At 48.0% G+C, this 23,057-nt stretch overlaps 8 protein-coding genes across 8 annotated transcripts; 3 read left to right on the top strand and 5 right to left on the bottom strand.

The window, feature by feature from the left end:
- Positions 1-671: 671 nt before the first annotated feature.
- Positions 672-2,126, top strand: CTRU02_208526 (uncharacterized protein; the record flags this gene model as incomplete). Its single annotated transcript, XM_036728522.1, has 1 exon — positions 672-2,126. One exon carries the CDS (start codon positions 672-674, stop codon positions 2,124-2,126), a length of 1,455 nt encoding a protein of 484 aa, XP_036579806.1.
- Positions 2,127-2,646: 520 nt separating this feature from the next.
- CTRU02_208525 (mitochondrial chaperone bcs1) lies at positions 2,647-3,720 on the top strand (the record flags this gene model as incomplete). Its single annotated transcript, XM_036728521.1, has 1 exon — positions 2,647-3,720. One exon carries the CDS (start codon positions 2,647-2,649, stop codon positions 3,718-3,720), a length of 1,074 nt encoding a protein of 357 aa, XP_036579805.1.
- Positions 3,721-4,217: 497 nt separating this feature from the next.
- On the bottom strand, positions 4,218-4,649 carry CTRU02_208524 (uncharacterized protein; the record flags this gene model as incomplete). Its single annotated transcript, XM_036728520.1, has 1 exon — positions 4,218-4,649. One exon carries the CDS (start codon positions 4,647-4,649, stop codon positions 4,218-4,220), a length of 432 nt encoding a protein of 143 aa, XP_036579804.1.
- A 1,206-nt stretch (positions 4,650-5,855) lies between these two features.
- CTRU02_208523 (putative aldo/keto reductase) lies at positions 5,856-7,024 on the bottom strand (the record flags this gene model as incomplete). Its single annotated transcript, XM_036728519.1, has 4 exons — positions 5,856-6,219; positions 6,286-6,823; positions 6,889-6,927; positions 6,976-7,024. The coding sequence occupies 4 exons, from the start codon at positions 7,022-7,024 to the stop codon at positions 5,856-5,858; spliced, it is 990 nt and encodes a 329-aa protein (XP_036579803.1).
- A 1,362-nt stretch (positions 7,025-8,386) lies between these two features.
- CTRU02_208522 (deuterolysin metalloprotease) lies at positions 8,387-9,633 on the bottom strand (the record flags this gene model as incomplete). The annotated part of the gene is made up of 4 exons (XM_036728518.1): positions 8,387-8,783; positions 8,848-9,030; positions 9,090-9,375; positions 9,432-9,633. The coding sequence occupies 4 exons, from the start codon at positions 9,631-9,633 to the stop codon at positions 8,387-8,389; spliced, it is 1,068 nt and encodes a 355-aa protein (XP_036579802.1).
- Positions 9,634-11,410: 1,777 nt separating this feature from the next.
- Positions 11,411-12,490, bottom strand: CTRU02_208521 (NmrA-like family protein; the record flags this gene model as incomplete). Its single annotated transcript, XM_036728517.1, has 1 exon — positions 11,411-12,490. The coding sequence occupies one exon, from the start codon at positions 12,488-12,490 to the stop codon at positions 11,411-11,413; it is 1,080 nt and encodes a 359-aa protein (XP_036579801.1).
- A 3,701-nt stretch (positions 12,491-16,191) lies between these two features.
- On the top strand, positions 16,192-18,221 carry CTRU02_208520 (siderophore iron transporter mirb; the record flags this gene model as incomplete). Its single annotated transcript, XM_036728516.1, has 5 exons — positions 16,192-16,418; positions 16,475-17,088; positions 17,143-17,416; positions 17,474-17,596; positions 17,651-18,221. 5 exons carry the CDS (start codon positions 16,192-16,194, stop codon positions 18,219-18,221), a joined length of 1,809 nt encoding a protein of 602 aa, XP_036579800.1.
- A 658-nt stretch (positions 18,222-18,879) lies between these two features.
- Positions 18,880-20,704, bottom strand: CTRU02_208519 (ferric reductase transmembrane component 5; the record flags this gene model as incomplete). Its single annotated transcript, XM_036728515.1, has 4 exons — positions 18,880-19,358; positions 19,411-20,288; positions 20,344-20,493; positions 20,544-20,704. The coding sequence occupies 4 exons, from the start codon at positions 20,702-20,704 to the stop codon at positions 18,880-18,882; spliced, it is 1,668 nt and encodes a 555-aa protein (XP_036579799.1).
- Positions 20,705-23,057: the final 2,353 nt, after the last annotated feature.

Below are 23,057 nucleotides of genomic sequence, written 5' to 3'. Positions count from 1 at the left end.
TTGCGGGGGGAGCAGCAAAAACCCTTCGATAATCTTAGGCGATAATCAATGGGATTCTTGCGCAATGGGGCAGCTTAATAACGCCAAGGGCGCGGACTACAGGAACCGAGGTGATTAGAAAACATCCCGCATGGCCAGCCGACGTAAAGATCTACTGCATCCCGACACTCGTTGGGCCAGACTGTCTCATACTAGTGGGCATCTTGACCAAGTCCCTACGTAGGTCGAGCACAGCAAACCAAGCTGGCTGGTGACAGTGATGTCAGCATCTTTTTTACAAGGTCGATTACAAATGTCTCGGCACTCGGAATCTTCCACGAGGGATCTGATGGTCATAGCCCACAAGATTGGTTCATGAATCTTGAAGATGTGTGAAGTTGTCTTAGTTGCATTCGGGTAGATCATATGTTGATGGGAAAGAATAGTTCGTCCCTGCTATAATGTCAAGGGACAAAAGTAAGTAATTATGCATTGCTTAACTCTGTACACAGCATCTGGAGGCAGGGTCCATTACAACAGGGCACAGGGGTAGGTGGGGGATCCCTTATCGGCGTAAACTGGTCCCGTTTGGCCGGGGGATCTTCGCTCAGAGTTCCGTCATATCCCTGCAACAGCTCCCCCAAAATTTCAAACTCCCTCCACCAAAAATCGAAAACCACGATGCCAGCTCAATGGTGCTGCCACCATCACCACCAACGACGTCCGTAATGTCAGCCCCCGTGCCGACGACATCAACGGCTACAGCTTCAGCCTCGATTTTTAACCTCGATGCGCTCTTCAATAACCCCCTCTTCGCCGGCGGTATCGGCCTCGCCTCCCTAGGAGCCGCCGCAGCCTTCGCCCGCAAAGGCGTTATTGTCGCTGCTGGAGCTGCCCGCCGCCGCCTCATCGTCAATGTCGAAATCAGCAAGCAGGACCCTGCATACCCTTGGGTACTAGCATGGCTGTCGCAGCCGCGCGAGTCGGCCGGGTTCCTGGCCTCGCGCATCACTCGCATTCACAACTTGTCGGTATCGACGACGACTTCGACTACCCGAGGCGCAGCCGGTCCGACGAACGCACACTTCTTCCTGCAGCCAGGATACGGGAGGCATATTGTCAAACACAAGAATGCGTACATTGCTGTCAATCGCGAGAAGCACAATACGGCGAACATGAACACTGGCGAGCCGCACGAAATCGTACAGCTAACGACACTCTGGGCGCATCGGCATGTGTTTGAGGATGTGTTTGGCGAGGCGCACGCGCTGGCGGCAAAGGCGAACGAAGGCAAGACGATTGTGTACTCCGCGAGAGGCATGGAGTGGGCGCCTCTCGGCGATCCTCGGAAGAAGCGGCCTCTGGGCTCGGTGATACTGGATGAGGGCGTCAAGGAAGGCATTGTTGACGATGTCAAGGATTTCATGACTCGGCAGCAGTGGTATGTCGATCGCGGTATTCCATACCGTCGCGGATACCTTTTGTTTGGGCCCCCTGGTAGTGGCAAGAGCTCTTTCATCCAGTCTCTGGCTGGAGAGCTGGACTTTAGCGTCGCGATGATCAACCTCAGCGAGATGGGCATGACCGACGACAAGCTTGCGTACCTCTTGACCAAGCTCCCTCGCAGGAGTTTGCTCCTTCTCGAAGATGCGGACGCAGCCTTTGTCAACCGCCGCCAGCGCGATGCGGATGGTTACAGCGGCGCCAGCGTTACCTTCTCTGGACTTCTGAATGCTCTCGACGGCGTTGCCGCGGGTGAAGAACGCATTGCTTTTCTGACGACGAACCACATTGAACGTCTCGACCCCGCGCTAATCCGTCCTGGTCGTGTCGATATGATGGTTCGCATTGGTGAGGCAACGAAATACCAGGCAGGCCAGATGTGGGATCGGTTCTATGGTGATATTGACAAGGATGGCTCTGGCCGCGAGCGCTTCCTGCAGAGGCTCGACGAGCTGTGCTTGTTTGGCAATGGTAAGGATCCGGAGACGGCCAACAGATTCACGAGCACGGCCGCCATACAGGGACTGTTCTTGTTCAACAAGAATGATATGGAGGGCGCTATTAACATGGCAGAAGGCCTTATTCCGCGCAAGTTTGAGGCGGGCGATGCTATTCCCGAAGGCGCCATAAAGACTCGCGCTTGATGCGACACACCACTAGATCCTAGCTTCAGTTGGGCTGTATAACGCTGTAATTATATGTACAAATGTTGATAGATCAAATCTGAAATGATACCCATGCAGAATCAACATACCACTAAGCGTCACCGTCCTTGTATAATTCGAGTCCCTAACACGTGAGTGATTGGCAGGACGGTGCGCTAGTGAGTCACCCCGGTCTCCAGCTCATTCTCACCGACAACCTTAATCCCACCTGCTCAGCGTCCGACAGGGGGGCTGAAGCCTACAATGAACATCAACTCTTTCATAACATGATGGTGAGAATTCAAGGCATGAAATATCCAATCTGTTGCCTGCTTGCAAGTTCTTCCATACCGCACCAATAAAGCGATACGGTTCCCCACTGCGCCGTCGTGCCTGCGGACAAATCTCGTTAGTCCAGGCAGCCGCCCTTCCAAATCAACCAACGAAACCTCATCTCACGACACTTTTCAAATCCACAAAAACATCAACACTCTTCACAGCAAAACACCCATCACACAAGATGTCGCGCCAAACAAGCCTGTTCGATTATGCGTTCTCAGGCGGCGGCAGTCGGCCTCGCCAACCCCAAAATCAGCGCCCCGAGCAGCCATCATCAGAATCCCAGGCCTCATCTAGCTTATCCGCCACCAACAGTGACCCGCCAACATCATCTTCACAATCAACCACCACCACCTCCCGCGGCTCTCACTCCTCCCGGGGTCGCGGTGGCCGCCGTGGCGGAGGCGACCGCTCAAATCCATCTCTGGCCTCCGTATCCGAAGAAACACGCGCAGTGCTGCCGTCAATCCTGCCCAACCTCCGACACCTGGACGCTACGAAATCCGAGTCGTTGCATCTATCAGAGCTGCCGCCGTTGAAGTCTTCAGCATGCCCGGGCCATCCCCGTCCGAAAATCAAGATTGTGAACGAGGACACTTTAAACGCTGCCATCGACCTCGCTGCGCAGAGACCTGACGGCGGACGTGTGGCGGTGCTCAACATGGCGTCTGACATCCACGCCGGCGGAGGTTGGCTCAAGGGCGCCGTGGCGCAGGAGGAAGCGATATGCTACCGCTCATCGCTGTATCTCAGCTTGCACAAGCGGCATTACCCCTTTCGGAGGCGTATGGGGCTGTACACCCCGGACGTGGTTGTTATCCGGGGCGATATGGCGAGCGGACATAAACTCCTCGTCCCGGGGACGGCGTACACCGACCTGCCTGTCGTGAGCGTCCTCAGCATTGCAGCCATCCGAAGACCAGAGGTCCAGAAGGTGCGGGTCTCGACGTCGTCGGCCACCGAGGAGGTTTACGAGTTTGCGAGGGCGAACGATCGCGTGTTGACCATGGACAAGATGAGGCTTTGTCTGAGGATGGCGGCCGCTCGAGGACATAGTTTGCTCGTGCTCGGCGCGCTGGGCTGCGGCGCGTTTAGGAATCCACCAGAGGAGATTGCGCAGTGTTGGCTTGAGGTGCTGGGTGAGGCTGAGTTTGCGGGTGGCTGGTGGAGGGAGATGTGGTTTGCCGTGTACGATCGGAAGAATGAGGGCAATTTTGAGATTTTTGAGGACTATTTGGCGGGTGTTGAGGTTTAGACATAACGGCATGGACGTTTTTCTCAGTTTATCCTCGGGGTGGAAGCTGTTAATTGAAAAGTTGCGGCGGTACTCGTTGAATTGCCTCTTAATCTACCAAACTATGAATACTAACTGGTAATACCATTGTGGACATTTTTGGTGGCGGCCATTCATGTATTTGTGTGACCTCATCTCGAAGCCAACCATTGATATATCTGGCCTGGACAAAGAGACTTGACCGATTTTTAAAACATAATGTCGAGTTTCCTTTGATATCCTTGAACCACAGCGTAACACAAATTGTCTACATTCCCATTCCTTTGGCAATATTTTACACTCGATGAGGCAAAAAAAAAAAAAAAAAAAAATACGGACAGAATCTCACGCTATAGGGATCATGGAACTTGATCTGTTTTAACATGCTACTATTTGCCGCTGCCAACGGAGGCTATCTAAGCATGGACGAACACACCCCCTAACAACAATGTGGAGCATAGAGCAGAAGCTACTCCCCCTTACATGGAACCACGAGAACCCTGTGCAGCAGGGTACTCAGCCTTGATGGCGTCCATGATCTGGTTCATGGCCGCCCTGTGCTCCCTGGCCTTCTCCACCGCCTCGCTCGCGACCCTTTCAGAGTTCTCGATCAACTTGTCCTTGTGGACAAACATGTAACTATCGTATTCTGCGTGGCAGAAGTTCAGCAGCGCCTTCTCGAGGCCCAGGATGATCTTGGAGAAGCCCTGGATGCTCTTGGCCCTGTGTTCCATGAGCGCGGCGTGGAGGCCTGGGTTAGACGGCGTGCCTCTCAGGTTGTCCGCCTCGACGATGAAGTCCATGTTGTCGGCGGACCGCGGGTTGAGCTCCTCTTCATACTTGCTGAAGTAGGCGTATGCGATGCGCTTGGCCTCGTCCAGAGGGATGTTGTTTTCATTCATGATGAGCATTTTGACGATGTGATGGTAGGATTGGTTGTCCTAAAGTGGAAAGGGAAAGGCTTGGAGTGTACTCGGGCAGGCAGATTTGGATGTGTTTGGAAATAGAAGGTCTTGGGAGATGATGAGGGTGAGTGTGATACTGGCTGCTCAAGTTGGGCGAAAGATGATCGTCTTTTATAGTAAAGAGGATGGTCGGATAATGGGGAAAAGGGAGACAGTAGATGATGCATTCGGCGTCACTACTGTGACATGGCAACATCCCATTAGATATCAATAGTATTGTCATCTCTTTGCCGGGTTTTGTGCGCCCCTCCATCCTTGGAGTTGCGCCTGAATGCCTAAACCATGATTCTTCATTTTAGCAGTCTAACAAAGAAGCAGCCCTAGACATCGTTGGAATCTAAATACTTTAATGGACCTGTACCGCAGGGGCTAAGGCCCGCAAGAATGGGTACCTTGTCTGAATAAAGACAATACATCCTATAAATGCTGCGTCACTGCGTCACTACTTCCACAGCTGACAACATCATAGAGAAGCAAAGTTCTTCAGACCAGAGAAAGGAAGAGACAAGCCACCAAAGTGCTTAAGCTACCAAACCTTCCGCCATTACGAGGTGATTACACAGTCAATGCGAGAAGATCTGATATTCATCCCCATTGTGGTCCCTGGATAAACTTCCGAATGCGTAAGCAAAACGTATCTAAGGGTTGGCATGCCGGTCCAGTCTATCGAGATGGGGACAAAGAGGCTGGTATGGGAAGTGTTAGCAACTCAACGGTCTGAAGAGAATGGTTAGAGACATTCTAGCGCTAATGACAACTTGATTCTGGAATCGGTTCTGGTGTACTGGATCATGAGGTATGAGGCCCCGACATCAACATTATTCGAGGAATAGTCTGGATCTGCCCTTGCCTTCTTTCTTGGCTTCTCTAAACTAGAGAAGAGTCTGTGTGGCTTCATAGACCCGTGGATGACTGTTTTCAACGGCCTACTCGTGCGGTACTTTCTTTCTATCTACCAGGAGGAGCAATTTCAAACACAAAAAGAAGTGAATCATTTTGAATACGACGGTCTTAAGAATCGCCTTTTGTTAATCTTATGCAAATGTGACTTGAAGACATTTGCAAGCATTCATTTGTGTTCCTCGCATGGAATTCACTGGCTGTCGCCAAACCGCAAAACCCATAAATCATCGCGCCAACTTCGTGACCTATTCACGTTAACCAATTCCCATTCTCATCTTCCCAGCCTAGCTCTACAGTAGTCCAACCCTGCATGGTTTTCAATCCATCTATCCAAACGTCCATATGCGGATTGTCATCAGCAACACGGTGCCTTCGGATGTATTTGTGTGCCGAATTCATCTTTCCCATCTCCTCGTCGTTCAAACTCACAAGTCGAATATTCTCGTCCATTCTTGATTTCGACTTGGTCTTTGGGATCACCGTTACACCACGCTGCACAGCCCACGAGAGGGAGAGCACCCCCGGCGAGCAGCCTTTCGACTCCGCTAGTTCGACAAAAGTCTTGTGCTTGAGAATTTCGCTCATCGGACCTGAATCACCACCACCCAGAGTCCTACCATTTGCAAATCAGTACCCAGCAACAGAACTCCAAAACTCGATATGTGCAGACTGTACTTACCCCCATCCCATCACATGAATCCCTTTGGACTGGCAGTAAGGTACCAGTTTCAGACAGGGATAAAAAGCGTGGAGCTCAATCTGGTTTACTGCAGGGACAATAGTAGCACTGGCCAGGATCATCTCCAACGTCTTCTGGGTGAAGTTGCTGACGCCAATGGCCTTGCATTTTGGCCCTACGAGACTTTCCATCATTTTCCAAGTTTCCGCAATTGTAGGCGACTCATTTGGTCGGAGAACCTTCCGATCCGGCGTGGTAGCGAATGGCCAATGCATAAGGAAAACGTCGACGTAATCCAACTGTAGCGCCTCGAGCGACTTGTTCAGCGCTTCTTCGGGGTTGTGATGCCAGTGGCTCCAGAACTTCGTGACGATGGTGATCTCCTCGCGTGGTATGCCGCATTTTCGTACCGCTTTCCCCACGACCCGCTCGACGCCGTATACCTGCGCCGTATCAAGCAGCCGATACCCGTTTTGCAATGCGTAGACGAGAGAGTCTACCAGTGATTCTTCGTCCGAGGTGCCGGGCCGTCCTTTTGGTGAAGTCGTGTGAGCACTTGCAAATATAGCCTGGGGTTTGACACAGGCGTTCAGGACATCTAACCTTGCCAAGTTCCCAAACCTACTGCTGGCATGGAGGCTCCTACATTTGGTATAAGCATTATGTAGCCTTTGGTGTGAAACTACTAACCATTATTCAATGGGAATGAGGCAGTGCATACAGGGCGCTGGTCAGTCATGATGTGGGTGTGTCATGCAGCTGGTTGATGTTGACAGAAATAAGAGACATGAGATGCATGCACTGTTAAATGAGAACCGAGAAACATTCGTCGTTATAAGGCATTAGGTACAATAGTGTAGCAGGTTTCGCCGCGGAGATGGACTCTCTACTACGGCATGTGATTGCCGAAGGTTGTCACGAACACGCCTTCGTTTTGAGGGGCACAGACTCAAGCCCAGACACACCAGCGCTCGATGTTGTGCAGCTCAGTTAGAGGCGGGCAATTTGTGCGAGATTTTTCCCTAAGAGAACAAGAAAAGTTTGTAAGGTCTGGATGAAATTAGTTGTAATTGGCATATCCGGTTGCCGTATTGTAGTGTTGGTGAGCTCGTGTGCTTGACTCATAGGTAAGTTGATGCGGGTGATCATTGTAAAGATTCGCGTTGCTGTTACTTTGAGACAACATACCCGTCAGTGCGTTGGATAACTCTACATCCGTGTACCCGTAAAGCCGTATTTTGAGTTTCTTGGTCATGGCTATTTGCTCGTAGCGGCTGACTTTCCCCGCTTCATTTCGGTTTACACTCCAATATGGAAAACAGCTGACCCTTGCCATATGCGACCGAGAGATTGGTGGAGTTCATCAATATCAAGGAAATGGGTGAAGACCCCGGGCCGTCTATGAACCTACAGACGTGCTAGAGCTCCGGCATCGGGCGTATGTGCTTGCTACTCCAAGGGCAGTAGCCGTCTATGGAAATATTCGCCGCAACCCTTACTAGAGCGAATTCGCCTTGTCTCCGTCCTCGAAGGGGGGAGTGCTCATTCAAATTCGATGGCGATTGGGTATGCTATTAAGGACACGCTAGCCAGGCCGAATGTGTCTGTTTAGTATAATTGTAGTTCAATCGCTACCTACACAGCTCCCATTCAGAATGCCATAATTTGCGCATCTGATGGTTGGCTCTAGCCGCGTTAGTCACTTTCTGGGAGATTCCAGAAGACCTACTTCGTGTCTTCATTTATGACTCAACAAGGTGATTTTCGTTAAATAATCCCTCCAAGAAAGATAAAATCCTTACTGCTAGCACGTCATCAACGCCGTCATTACTGCTCTCTTTTGAATCTTAACTCGCTTATGCATTCAACACATGATTGCTAGCCCAACAAGTCGCATATGTCGCTTCTCCATACCAAATCATAGCCATCAGAAGTTGTCCCTCCCATCCCAGCTTCTTCCTTCTCTCGCCTCAGTGAGCCCTCACTCAACCAAAAGACAGAAGACATAATTCCTACACATATTACTAAGAATGATGAGGCTTCTGGATTAAGGGTCGGCTAGATATCACTCGAGCATACCAAAACACATCAACTCCATCGCTTAGCCAGTGGTGCAGCCTCCAAGACGAACGCTTTCAGCGTACATCTCATAAGTATCTGCGTTGGCGGCAGCCTTCGTAGCCGACAGAGCCTTGGCGGCAGTCGGACCGTAGGCCCAATCGGTAGTGCCGTACAAGTGTGTCATCTCATGGAGGACGCTGCCCGCCCTGTCGTAATCGTCGCCCGAGCATTGGGCTGCGAACTCAGGGAAGTCCCAGAAGCCGTTGTTGGGGCACGGAACGATAACATTATCGGAAGGGACAGTGTAGAGCAAAGCAGAGCCGTCCGTGCAATCGCTGTAAGTGTCGGTGCAAGAGATCTTGGGTGATGTGGTCTGCACGTTGGCCACCTTGTTGTAGATGCTTCGGACCTTGGACTCGTTGGAGGTTGAGATGAACCTGAGAGAGAACTAAGTTGGCAATCTTCTTTTTTGAAGCATGTCGGGAGTTCAGAAATACTCACCAAGTAGTGAAGTAGTAAGCTGCGGAACCAGCGGCCGTGTAAGCAGCATTGGCCATAGAAATAGCATCGGAAACACTAGTCTTCAAAGCGCTAGTTTGCGAAGTGGAACAAGACGAATACGTGATTGCGCGCTTCTGGATTCGAGACGAGGCGGGCATCTCATGTCTGCGAGAAATGTGTTGCCTAGACAAAAGAGAATAAACACCTGGATGGGGAAATCACGGGGAGCGGAAAGGACATACTCTGCCGCAACAGCTTGGTCAGGGGCGACTTCAACTTCGCCAGAAGTCAAATCCGCACAAGAAGCCAACTCTTTGAAAGAAGAGGGCGTGTTGGTTCCCGTTGCGTAGCGGAAGCCTTGAATAGCAGTGACCTTAGCTTGTCCAATGCCGTGGAGTTTGTAGCTCTTGGCTGCGTTGACAGGAATCGTGATTGTCTGCCCAGCCTCAATCTTCTGGAAAGAGCTAGCCGCAAGCCCTGTACGCTTGTAGTTGACATAGATGCCTTCGAAAGGAAGTGCATTGCCCTCTATGTTTTTGTTAGTCATATTCCAGAATATCTGCATCCTGTTGGTTACTACACACCTGCATCGGTCACCAAGAGATCCTTGGTGGCGTGGTCACTGAAAACAGTGTTACCCTTGAAGACCGAGAGAGTCTCGTTACCCGTGTTCGTGACTGCGACATTGACAACATGGTTGTTTGAATCGGTAATCTCGACTGAGAGAGGGCAGGTGGCTGATGCAGCACCAGCAAGGAGAGCGACAGACAGGGCTTTGGCAACCATGATGATCAATGGGCTATGTCGAGAGCACTGTTCGAAGAGAAAACTGCAGAGGGAAGCTGTGGCTATGTTTAAAAGATTCTCTGGCTATATAAATACTCATTCTGCTCAGCTCACCCCGATCAAAAGATCTATACGTAACATGAACGAAGATAAGCCAGGCCGGAGAAATTCCCGAGTTAAGGAGGTGGAATTCATACTGAAATACCACATAGCATCTTTTGATGTGAGTAAAAGCACAGGGTCCGGTATTTCTAGCCTTAATTTGGAAGGTGAAGCAACCGTGGGCAAGATACTCTGTTGCAACTGGATTCTATTTGAAAAGGCATTGGGATAGCACACCTGCGTTTGTGAGATGGCGAAGCAAGGTGGGTAGTATGCATGCCACCGATAACGTGCCATACCACAAAGTAGGCGGTGATGATCTTGTGATCTCGGCATGTGGGCAAAGTAAGCTTAGGGGTAGGCGGGTACATCCGACAGCTAAATGTACGTGCTATATTTCCACATTTTCCACTAAGCACTTTAGGAAGCTCAAGACGGCTTTTCACTAAAATGGTAGGTGCTATGGGGTAATAACAAGGGTAGGGCCCTGCGTCCCAGTCGCCAATGTCACATTAATCACATTAACATGCCGAGGTGTTGTGATGGGGCTTTTCAGGCATTCCCGGTATCGGTTGCTCTGAATCAGATATCCCTTGACGCCTTCTTTGAATTACGTCGAGTTTAATTGGGCATGCACTTGGGCGGATATATCACCTCTATTTGAGCTGAATGCAAGGGTCTTGTTCGGCGAAATTGACGTGGCCTTAACAGGCCAAAAGCTAGGTGGTATGAGTAACAGATGGCTTTTATTCACGAAATGCCTTCTGGGCGAAGCAAAGCCGCGGACATAACTTATTTCAAATGCAGTACATGCTTTGATGATAGTGCTATCAAGAGCCTAGTTATGGGTGGTGTCAGAGCCAAGCTCACGGTTAATGTATGGCGGATACAGAAAGTAGCCTTCAGACTAGGATCATGGTGTGGTTGACAATGGCTATTGCTGTGCGGAAAACCTGACCATCAATGTTGCGTGCTTTCAATTCTCCGAACTCTTTATCCCTCTCACTACCATGTATTTCAACCAAACAAGATGGTGAATACGATTATGCTATCTAAGAATTGTTGTTTTGTTGTGAAGAGGTATGCTGTGTTTCTCACCGGTCAAGAACACAAGATCTTACCTAGGACTATGAAAAATGCGTTCTGGTGGGATGCTATTCACAAGAGAGAGACCTTAAAGTAGAGGCTTGAAAGAAGAATAGAAGGTATTTAAGGCTATATTCAGATGTTCTTTTCAAGGAAATTTCAAGGAAAAGTGGTAGTTCTTCGTATGATGTTCAATCAAAGTTTGGGATATGCACAGTTGGTCGATGTCGGCGATGCCAAGAATAGCCAAGAGAAGCCAAGATTCTTGGCTGGAGACGTATGATGCACGGCATTCACTAGCGGCTGCAAATATTCTGTTAATTAAGATGAATCTTTTCATTTCCCCTCTGTCCGATTCTCGCTGATCTACTTGAAAATGCGATTTATAAGAAGGTAAGTCAGGTGGGTGGTTTGAGCAAGTGACGTGTAAGGAAGGAAACGTTGACGCGTTCGAAGCATCAGTTCACCGCCTTGCACAGAACCACAAGATTCAGAACTCAACTATTGCTCATATTAAACACCCATAATCTTTCTTGCCAGGTGTAGGGGGACAGTGTTGGCCATGTGCCTACAAAATACGACTCTCTTCTTACAACTTTCCCTGTCTGTTATCATCACCAAGCTTCAAAACTGACGCCAGATTATTGGTCTCAATGTCTTCAAACAGGTCCTTGAGACCTGCAGCATGACGTTTCGCATTCTCCCTGCGGAAGAACTCCTCCGCCGTCCTAATTCTGTTTGGGTGAATTTCGTCTAACAATGCATAGTCCCTCTTGATGACTCCCTTGTTGCCTCCGGAATGCGCCCACATAGTCCAGAAGCCAGTGAAGTTGTCCTTGAATGACATCGTAGCTGGATCGGCGGGGTCGGCGTTATACCCGGCGGGCTCGTCGGAAATGGGTATATGGGCAAAGTACACGCTCACCGGCGTGTCAATGTACTGAGCCGGCTTCCCTGTCGCTTTTTGAAAAGCTGCAGCAAGATCTGCGTAAGAAACGTGGTCAATGGCCACCTCAAGATCCATGCCATCAGATCTCTCTGGGTGGTCAAAGAGCCAGCGAGCGTAGTATTCGCAGTCATCGAGCGCTACATGCGGCACTGCGCCGTCGCCAAGAGGAACCCTCCAGGTTACGACGCCATTTTCCACCCTCGGCGTCATGATTGTCTTGGACGATATGGCCATTTCGATATATGGGCCTGTGGTGAAGATGGCGACGCCCATGTCGTTGCTCTTTCGCTGTTGGAGCATCCACTCTGCCATGCGGCCTTTGCCGTCATAGTGTCCGCATCGAAACTTGGGGTCGTAGCCGCTCTTCTTATAAACATAGTCAAGGTTTCCAAAGACGAAAAACTTGATGCCTGTCTCTATCGCCAGCTCGTATGCCCGGATTGTCCAGTAAGTCTCTGTCTTTTCGCCGCAGTTGAAGCCATCGATATTGACAAATGCCCCCCAGCATCCTGTGAAGAGCTTCCGGAGGTCATTTTCATTGGCAAACGTCCCCTCGACGAATTCGACATCTCCGAGCTTGGCTAGCTCCTGTGCTCGTGTCGACTTAGCGTCTCGAGTCAAAACTCGGAGACTGTAGCCGCCATCTTTGGTGAGGCCGCGACAGACTGGCAGACCCTGAGCACCGGTGGCACCAATGACGGCAATTCGGCGGCTAGTCATGATGTTTATTCGTTGGGAGCTAAAAAAAAACTCGTGTTGTAGTGAAATTGCTTTTGTTGGTTGCTGTTGAGAGAGGTATGTCTTCAAAACTGTCACAAAAACGCACTGGTGATGATTTGAACACCAACCCAGGCCGAGAGCACTGTGACTTTATATCTTACTGGACTATCACTGGAGCGATATAAAAGTATGCAGCTCACAGAAAGATGGCTGTGACATGCTCTACTCAAAGGAAGTACTGTCTATGATTACTGATCGCGGTTCTGCCAGCAAAACTCGAGCGCCAAGCCTTCTGTCAGTCCCAAGAAGGCCGCCTTCACCACCCATGCCGACGATGTCAGCCTCACTGCTTTCGATGCGCCAAAAGTTATTTCTACCATTAGCATGTCCCAATTGCCCTGAGGCTGGAAGTCCGTGTCCACAAGGATTAGTCAAACACCGCTCAGAATGTTCAGTAATCAAGGTCTGGTCTGATTCAGAACGAGAGCTGGTTAGCCTTCACCCTTGTTTGAGTTTTTTTCTGTTCACTAATCGTATCACATGGTCTAAATCATTTTCTTTCCCAGCTAGTGTCATTGACATCTTTACTGGTGTAGACAATGAGAGCTCAATTGATTAGTATAGCATCAGAGCGTCGCGATTACAAAGTCAGCATTCTTGACCGCAACATCTAATCACTGCAAATCGCTCATCTTATTTGTCTTGAAGTGTGTCCCTCCTATCATGCTAAGTGACCGTCTTAGGGAGCCTTGCATAGCCGACGGCATTTCCTTTCAAGAAGCGGTAAAGTCACGTGGACTTCATGCCACGGGGACCAAAATGGCCGTCATATTGCTCTCTAAACAAAACCTCTTTCAACAATTCAAGAGAGATGACGTGATGGCTCTATCAACAGGGCATTACAATCAGACCAACACTTTCACTCAGTAGCTCACCGTAGGACCTCTGATGGTGGATATCAGCAGTACGATAGCTCGTCGTAATGATGCGAAAGTAAATTTGGACAATTGTTTGCATTGCTGGAGCCCGAAATATCGTCTTTTCCAGGGCGGTGAAGTACTTGCTCAATTGCGTTAAGAGCGTGCCAGTGTCGCGATGAGAGGTGTCATTCAAGTCAACCACTGACATGTAAACTGTTGAAAACGTAATTCATAACCAGGGGCTTGTTTAAGAGAGAAAGGCACGTCATTTCATCTCCATTTCCCCAATCAATAATTATGGGAGGACTACTAAAAGGTGATGGGCTGTAGAAAACGTGTTGGGACGCGTCCAAGAGTCAAATAGCTTCAAAATCTTGGTGCTATCTTGTATCTCGAGAGAAATACGAACTTACCAGCGTATTAAGTAGCAGTAGTTCACTAGTTAGGAAGAGAAGGTAAAAGGTTAGTTCAATGAGCTTTTGTACTAGAATGGCTGTGGCATGCCAAATTGTGTTGTAAGAAACCTCAACATTGGCTAAGAGATATTCTGACCAGGGGTTGAAGTACAATGTTGATCTGAACCGCTGAGTATGCAGAATTGAGTTATACATAGACACAAGTTTACTAAGATAGAGGCAATAATGCTAAGCGCCAGACCGCTTAAATACAATAGCTACCTTCGGGGGGAATAGTTATGAAAATGCAATAAACAAAGCGATGATGCCGAGTTCTCCAGTTAAAAGATCCGTCATGATGGCTCATCATTGGTCGGGGTAGGACTAGTCCAGATGAGGTATCTAATCATTGTGTAGCGCAAATAGAGAGAAAAAAGCACATACTTCTGGACCTTAAATCGAGCACGCAGTTGTGACAACAACAACGGTATGAGTTTCTCTCTAACAGACATTAAGAACTGCATGGAAAAGGCATAAACAGTTCTTGGCTGCGTTGAAAAGTGGATGAATCCTCGAAGCACAATAGTCAGAAGTGATGCGGTATATATGTGTGTGAGATACTAAGGCTTGGTTGAAATGGAAACATATAGAGAGGGTAAACATGTTTTTGGCGTATGTGGTACCTTCTAGGATAGTTGGAATCGTGGTTAATCTGCTTTAGATACGTATACTTGTTCGAATCATGTAGGAAAGGTTTATGGTATTGCATTTACGGCTACCTCGGTTATCAATCAGAGTAAAAGTGGAGGAAGACGGTTGAAAATGCCTATAAACTGACGATGAAGGCTCTCAGAAGAAATACACACACATTTCATTGTCATGTTCTATGACGGTAAAAGCCTCACTAAACCGGGTTATCCGACTTGGTGGCAGCTCAGTGCGACCTCGTCCAGTCCTTTGGGCAATCGTCAATGTAGTATGCAATGTGACGGCAGACAAAGCAAGTTCTGAGAACTCTGGAGCTTCTGTGGGTCAAAAGATGCACAAACAATGCTCAAAGCCCGGATGTGGGAAAGATCAACTAACTGGTCCACCGAATTTCCGACACGTTTCGCGAAAATACGGCCACAGTACCGGAAGGTCGGCTTTCCACGCGTGTGCTCGGCCTTATAATATTTATTCACAATTAGGGGTCTCGTAACTCAAGAGATAGATCTTGAATTGAACGGATTCAAGGTTGCGTATAAACGTTGACACAGCCTCAAACCGGATGATGCAGTGTGTTAAGCGGGCTGCTGAGACGTACTCGGCACCGGATGTTGAATGCTAGATGTGCCGCAACATCCGAGTTATCCATTACGGACTGTCTATTCCTAGCTCCGGTCCCATCTTCAAGTCGTCATTCGGACCGGCAGTATTGCCTACTCCGTCTCGCGGTGGCAAGAGAATGCAAGGTAGGCACATTCGAATCCGAGATAACGATTAATTGTTGTCCATCGAGCCCATTATACATTTCAATTGAAATCGAGAGACAGTCACAGCCTAGGGCAGAGTGGGAGTGTGCAACCGAAGTGTTTTGCTTTAGCTGATAACTCTCTTTCAACGGCTTGGCCTGTCGCACTTTGTACGTAGGGGTCGATTGAAATACTTGGGGCCAACAGCTACCAGAAAGACAGAAACTGCGACCATTTAATCCTGAAGCACTCAGTTTCCTGTCATTGGCTCACCACTATTTAAATTCGGCATGTGCGAAAATTTCCTCACGTTGAGTTCAAGCCCTCCCCAATCCAACCGTCATGTCATCAAAAGAGGAACCAAGGTGGGAAGATCCCCACTCAGTACCTTGTCAGATCATCTGATAACGGTCCTCTCACCAGCAACAGATTGGGGCATCGTGTTGGGGCCCCAATTATCAGATGGAGCTTCCGTGGGCCGTTTGTGACCGCGTAGGTTAGACCCATCGCGGCCGCATTTTTCCAGTTGTTCATTGGTTATGCGGCAAAGCCGGCTGGTCCTACTTGGTGTTTGTAACTGAGCACTTTCATATAGTTCTTACAAGTATAGATCTTTCCGACGAATCATCTCACTCTCTATGACGTCCGTGTTAAACCCACGGTTTACCCACCTTCGAAAGCAGCATGTTGGCAGCAGACAATGGCGATCTTGCGATGTGGGTCGCTGAGATCAGCATTGGCTTGTGTCTTCAGTAAGTACGAGATAACATATAAATCTTTGACACTCTACCCTGCCAAGGAGGGTCGATCTCTAGTACTTTCCCTTTTTGGCCACACCAATTTTTTTCCTTTCTTTATTCAGTGCAAACTTCTCGTTTTTGGTCCTAGATTATACAACATCGTTACAATTGTTATAGTGGTTTTTGCTCAGTATGGCTGCCATTCAGCCATCGCCGCCTCAGACCAGGGAGGGATACCATGCTGGAGCTGAATATAACATGGAAAAGGTCCATGGACAAAACGTTGTTGATATCCACGCAGACCCTATGAAAAGCAATGACTCCGACGATAGCTCAGAACACAAGCAAGATGGTGTTAAGCAGGTTGAAGCCATTACGACGGTATGGTCGAAGAAGATGCTTTGGATTGTTTTTGTTCTGTGGGTTCAAGAGCACGTTGGTAAAGCAATTGTCAGAACTAACAAAATAAACCTAGCCTATACCTCGTTGCATTTGTCGACAATCTCCTGCAATCCGTCCAGAGTAACCTGACACCCTATGTTACCTCTGCTTTTGGTCAGCATGGCCTCCTTTCTACAACCAGCATCATATCCACGATTCTCGGTGGCGTTTCGAAGCTTACAATCGCCAAAATCATCGATATTCGTGGTCGAACCGAAGGATTTGTCTGGATGGTGCTTCTCATTACCGTTGGTATGATCATGAAGGCAACTTGTCAGAACGTTGAGACCTACGCTGCTGCCCAGACCATTTTCTGGGTCGGACACCTTGGCCTTCAGTACATCATCACCGTCTACCTCGCCGACATGACGTCTCTCAGGAACCGAATGATTATGATCGGTATCAACAGCACACCGACGATTGCTACGACCTTTGCCGGCCCAAAGATATCTCAGCTTTTCTACGACAACTTGAACTTCCGCTGGGCATTTGGTGCTTTCGCCATCATTTTGGTTGGCTTTTGCATTCCTGTTGCAATCATCTTCTTTCTCAGTGAGATCAAGGCCAAGAAGGCGGGCCTTATTCCCCCTAAGGTCAAGACGCGAAATGTTTGGGGGTCCACTAAGCACTACTTCATCGAGTTTGATGGTAAGTTTCCAGGAGAGCATGGTCTTTTGAATGTACCCTTCGATTTAATGCAATAGAAACTAACTAAGCCTCAAGTTGTTGGCTTAATCTTGGTCTCCGCCGGATGGTCTATGCTCCTGCTGCCTTTCAGCCTGGTTAGTTATACGGCACACAAGTGGGAAAGTCCAACAATCATCTGCCTCATCGTATTTGGTGTGGTGACTTTGGTCGCTTTTGCCGCCTGGGAGAAGTGGTTTGCAGTTGTCTCACTTTTCCCTTACAAGTTCCTTAAGGATAGAACCGTCCTCGGTGCTTGTTTGGTCTATGGTATCATGTTTGCTTCCATCTAGTAAGTTTGGAAACCTCATGATAGTCTTTGAAACACTTTTAGCTGACCGAACTCTAGCTGCTGGGATTCATACTATCAGTCATACCTCCAGGTTGCGCACAACCAGTCCATCACCAACTCGGGATATATCTTGAACACCTTCAGTTTGACTTCATCCATCTTCTCCCCCCTGATTGGAATGTAAGTATAACCAGCACTCAACTAAATCCTACATAAGCTGACCCGACTTCGTAGTCTGATTCGTTATACCGGCCGATTCAAGTGGACGGCCATCGCTGGTGTACCAATCTGTATTCTTGGTACCGCCTTGTTGATTCACTTCCGTCAACCAAGCACCTCGACCGGTTACCTCGTCATGTGCCAAATTTTCAATGGCGTAGCTAGCGGTATCTTTAGTATCTGCTCCCAGCTGGCAGTTATGGCGTCTGTTACTCACCAGCAAGTCGCCGTCGGTCTTGCGCTCCATGGCCTCTTTGGTTCGATTGGTGCCGCCATTGGTTTGGCCATCGCTGGTGGTATTTGGAACAACGTACTGAAGGATGCGATCTACAAAAACTTGCCAGATGCGAGCAAAGATCTCACAGCTAAGATCTTTGGCGACCTCACTGTGCAACTCTCGTACCCTATGGGCAGCCCCATCCGCACTGCCATCATTACCGCCTACGCCGATGTCCAGAGAAAGATGGTCATCGCCGGCTGTGCCTTTATTCCTCTAATATTCCTTTCCCTGATCATTTGGCGCAACATCAACGTCAAGACAGTCGAGGAAGAGAAGGGCAAGCAGACAAAGGGAACTGTTTGGTAATCAATGCGTGTTACAAGGGCAAACTTGAGTTAATTAAGATAACGCATGTAAGAGCAGCCCAATACATTGGCCTTGGCTGAAAGACAAGCATGGTTTTAGTTATCAGCGTCTTTCTTCATGTTTAATCATAACATTAGAAAAGAACAGGCGGCGGTATTTAGTAATGCAGTGAATTATGAATATAGTGACTCAAGCCCCCTAGTATGTATTACCGCGGTCATGTGCGGTCTATAGTGCTGCTTATGCTCAAATATGTCCAATACACACAATACTCACTGTATGCTGACATTGCCTGCGTTTTTATATGTTGCTTTTTTAATTTCTACCTACAGTTTTGGTTGAATTCAGCGATGTGTATTCAAAGGACTATCTTCTCGGCAAAAACACAATCCTCTGGTGTCAGTGTAAGTTTGTTATAGCGGGCCTAAAACTTTTTCAACACGTCGAAATGTGCCACAGGATGCCTCGAACTTCGAGCTTCACATTTTGATACTACACAGATTCATTAAGAGCCAGTTCTAAAGCTATGGTATTTTCATTTGAGACATTATTTGGTATCCATTTCTCAATCCATACCAGACCTCCTTCAACTCAAGATAACCTTCCCATGATCCATACGCTACTAATTCTCCTCAAGTACTATTCCGATCCCAGACATTCAATATCCAAAGTTCTCACAATGAATGTCAATACTGAGTTCCCCCGAAGCCATATGACGGGCAACGGCCGTTCGTACAAGGTCTGTGAGTGGTCGTGGCCCACAGCCTGCGACAAGAACTTTTTGCCCATGCTCTATAACTCCAAGCGCCTGATCTATGACGTTGACGACTTCTAACTTATCATATTTGATATCACAGAGACTATCGATATCCTCAATGCTTCTGGCTTCCTTGGATATTTCTTTGGTGTCATAGCTGGGTAATTTCGATTCGGCGTTGCTGAACATCGGACCAGAAGGAGCCTGATCTGAAATCTCCAGGCATGTAGGTTCAGGCGCCGGAGTTGAAGATTCAAGAGACTTCTGTGCGGTACCGAGTGATTCATTTGTGCTTTGTCTAGTAACATGCAACATCATGTTGATCCCAGACTGCTGCTGACGCAAAGATCGGACATGGTCCGCAAACCATTCCAAATTCTCTACAATACCATAAGCGCTTGAATATTAGTGCTTGTATTGTGCTGTACTTACCTTTCTTTCTTACAGCCCAAATGAACTCTACGTGCGTAGAAGAATTAGACTGGAGATGCTGTAGCAAGTTTGTCGCCAAGCCAAATGTGAAAGAAGCACCAGTTCCGCCTGCAATCAGAATTACTGTATCGTAATTCTTCGGATTGGGAAAAGCTCCGTAAGGTCCGTCAACAGATGCGCGTACCACTGTCCCAGTGACAGGATGAGCACAGTCATAAGCGGCTTTGGTGAATCCACTGTACGAATTCAAAACCAACTCTAGGCCACCAGCCCGGGTGTTGGACACGATGGTGAAGGGATGAGTTTGGAATGCTCGGATGCTCGGAATCCAAACAAAGCAATGTGATCCTGGTACAGCTCCTAGCAGTGGCTTCTTGATCACAATTCGCACCCCGTTATCAGGCAGTTGGTAGATTGTGGCGTGATTGTTGATGAGATTAATCAACAATCTGCCTCCCCTGATAATGCGATCGATAACCCAGATCGCTGCAATGAAGACCATTGCTATGGGGATTTTCCATACCCAATGGGGTCTGTGAAGAGCTGCGAAAATGGTGGCAAGCAAAAAGCCCAGGATGTGGCTAATGTAGAAAGCCTCGTACCTGAGATTTCTGGCTATCCCTAGAAGTAGTATAATCATACCAATGCCAGCCGCAATGCCATGCCAGTTGTCTTCTTCAATCAGAATAGGCAATCTGTCATTTTTGGCGAAATGGACCGTATAACAGATAGCGTGGAGTACCAATTGAAGCACAGCGGTGCAGCCAGCTAGGCGGTGGAGGAAGTTCAAGCGTTCATACGACTGCCCGGACAGAATCCCAAGCGGTGTGTTTTTGAGCGCCAAAAACACGGAAAGAGCCATGTTGGCAGTTGTCATCCTGTCCACATCTCGTTAGCTCTCACAATATGTTGATTAAAGGGACATACGGTTACCATCCAAATCTTGAAGCGAAATTCTTCGTCTGTCTCTCCACATGATGAAAGGACAAGACGATGTTGACGGCAATGAATGCAACAGTCAGGACTGCATGACCTCCCGAAGGAAAGTAGAGAAACTTTCCAACAGAAAGACTCCGAATTCGACTTTTCCGAGGTCAGATCTTCGTTTACAAATATGGATACCATTATCTTACCGAGATGCCTTGGTTATCCACGAGAAGCCCGGTAGCTTTTGGCATAGTCTTGCTGAAAAAGAGGTTTTCTTGTCGAGGAGCCGTGACCAATGACAGAGAATAAAGAGGGCGGCGACTGCGCTTAGAATGATAGCATAGAGCTTTAAATTCCACTCATTCATGAGCTGGCGAGCGTTAGGAGGCTTAAGTATCGTGGTGCTGCGTTCCCCGATCATGTTGAAGCAGGTCGGTGGTCTTAAACCACTACAACGTCGACAACAATGCTACGCTTCAATGGTGTTTCATGAAATAACAAGGACGTCACATAGTATGTGGGAGCATATGAGTAACCTTTATATGATTCCAATACAGGACAGGGTTTTTACTACCCCAAAAAACGCTCCAAGATAGAATTTGTATCGTTGGAGCGGGGAACCCCCGAGCTTAACGTTACTAACGAGAGGCATCTTCCATCAGGATAAAAGGTAACTCGCTTAACCACTTCGCCCTGTTTCGGTCTTTCCAACTTAAAAATCCCTCAGCACGGATGCTAGTGGCCGGATATACTGATACAGCGTGTGCGACGTACCTGCCATCATCATGATTGGATCTTATCAGATCCTGAGATTACACTTTTGTACCTGGTCCACTGAGATTTTGCAGGCCTCTTCCCAGATTCCCAGAGGTGATTACCTACCTTACTTCGTCTATTTGATCAGCAGTCCACTAATAAAGAAACTATTCTATATCCCGCTGACCTCTTTACTAGGTTAGTGAAAAGTCAAACTTTGCCCATGATTCGATGATCAAAGAGCCACCACCACTTGAAGAAGGACAATGGAGGATAAGTGGAGATTCAATGATCACTAGTCAAGAGTCATCGTGCCATGCATGCATGGTTCGCTTAGAACTCTTGGGAAAGCTTAGTCTCCACGCAGGGGCGCTAGGGAAACGGAACAACAGAGCGATATCCCAGTCTTGGGCAATTGATCGAAAGCAATAACGTGGATAAGTCTCTTCGCCTGTACTGTACTACGAGTGTTAGTTTGCAACACTGGCAGTTGTTGGTGCGACTTTTGAACAGTAAAAGTTGTTGCTCTGTGAAGTGCCCTGATGTACGAAAGCCTTGAAGTAAGCTTGGTCCTCCCCGTTATCTCACCTCCGGCATTCGAATCGTGCGGTTATTGCTCTCCCTTCTGATCCCAAACCTCCAATTGAGAGCGACCTCTTTGGCTATACCTGTTGGATCCCGTTTCCCTTGCATAGTGACATGGAAGGTGATCCATGCGAAGAGAGAGGAACACAGCGTCACTCTCGGTTAGCATTTTGTCCGCCAATGACTCGTCATTAAGTCCCACACAATCTTTCATTTCTCAACACATGTACTTTCTATTCTTTGATCATTCACCGTTATTTCCAAATAAGCGAGCTACTCTTGAAGTCCAGCGGGTCTCACGACACCTATACACTGAATAACTGCCCTGCGTTAAGGTGGTCAAGACAATAATGGTTTTGGATTCAAAATCTACTTATAAGAAGGCGTCAAAATCACTTTAAAGGAATCCCAGCATTGGGTTCCGACTGAGGTAAAAGGAACATCCACGCGATACTGCAGTTGTGGGTATTAGGTAGGCAGTCGTCCACATTGTGTCCCTGGAACCTTGACTGGTCCGCCGGGTCCAACCGGCTTGGCGCTGGTGTGCCACTTGACAAGCTTTTAGTTAGCGGACTGCTGTGCCGCTGAGATACCAGGCTCTGCCTTCCGAGATTAAACTCATCAAGGTATGGCGGGGCGGCCTCAAAGTGTTCAGGTGCGATTGCTTTCTTTCGCGGACTATGTACTGGTAAGGATAAGAAAGGATGCAAGATGTTTGTTCAGTTTGCAAAGATTTTAACAAACTTTCCTCCCACTGATTCATCATCGGTCATGCGCAGTAAAGACAGACTCATGTGAGTCTGCCAAACTACATGATGTTTTTGTGACATTGAGATCAGTGACGATTTGGAAGAATAAACAAACAAATACATTGTTTTCAGGAAGAATTCAGCCACTTCAATGATATTTGATACCAGTAATCTAATTCTTGAAGTACGCACCAGATTTGTGCTAAAATTTATGCAGTTCATCATTAGTTCTTCGTTTTTAGTACACAAATCTTCAATCAAACCGTCTTTAGTATTACTTCGATGGAACCCACGACTCAGAAACAGAATTTGGCATTGTACTGCCAACTTTCTACAACGGAGAGATTTAATAGGGCACAAGAACTTGGCATCATATTTCATAATCACTGATCTGATTTCTAGGGTTTTGTTTTTGTAGATCGAGCGAGTGGAGGCACTAGCAATCCGCATAAACAAGAGGCTAATTACCTATGTCATACATCTTCCGGCTTATCAGATATCACGAAAGTCTGTACAAGAATTTTATAAAACCATATCCCTGCGAATAGTTTAAATCTAAGTGCATGTTATGTTATACAGATCGTTGGGCTATCGGCCACGCTACGTACTGTTAGACCAGGTACCGCCGTG

The sequence above is a fragment of the Colletotrichum truncatum genome (assembly GCF_014235925.2).
Source record: "Colletotrichum truncatum strain CMES1059 chromosome Unknown Contig_0005, whole genome shotgun sequence".
Taxonomy (NCBI): domain Eukaryota; kingdom Fungi; phylum Ascomycota; class Sordariomycetes; order Glomerellales; family Glomerellaceae; genus Colletotrichum; species Colletotrichum truncatum.
The sequence above is the reverse complement of the archived record's forward strand: the minus strand, read 5'-3'. Positions and strand labels throughout refer to the sequence as shown.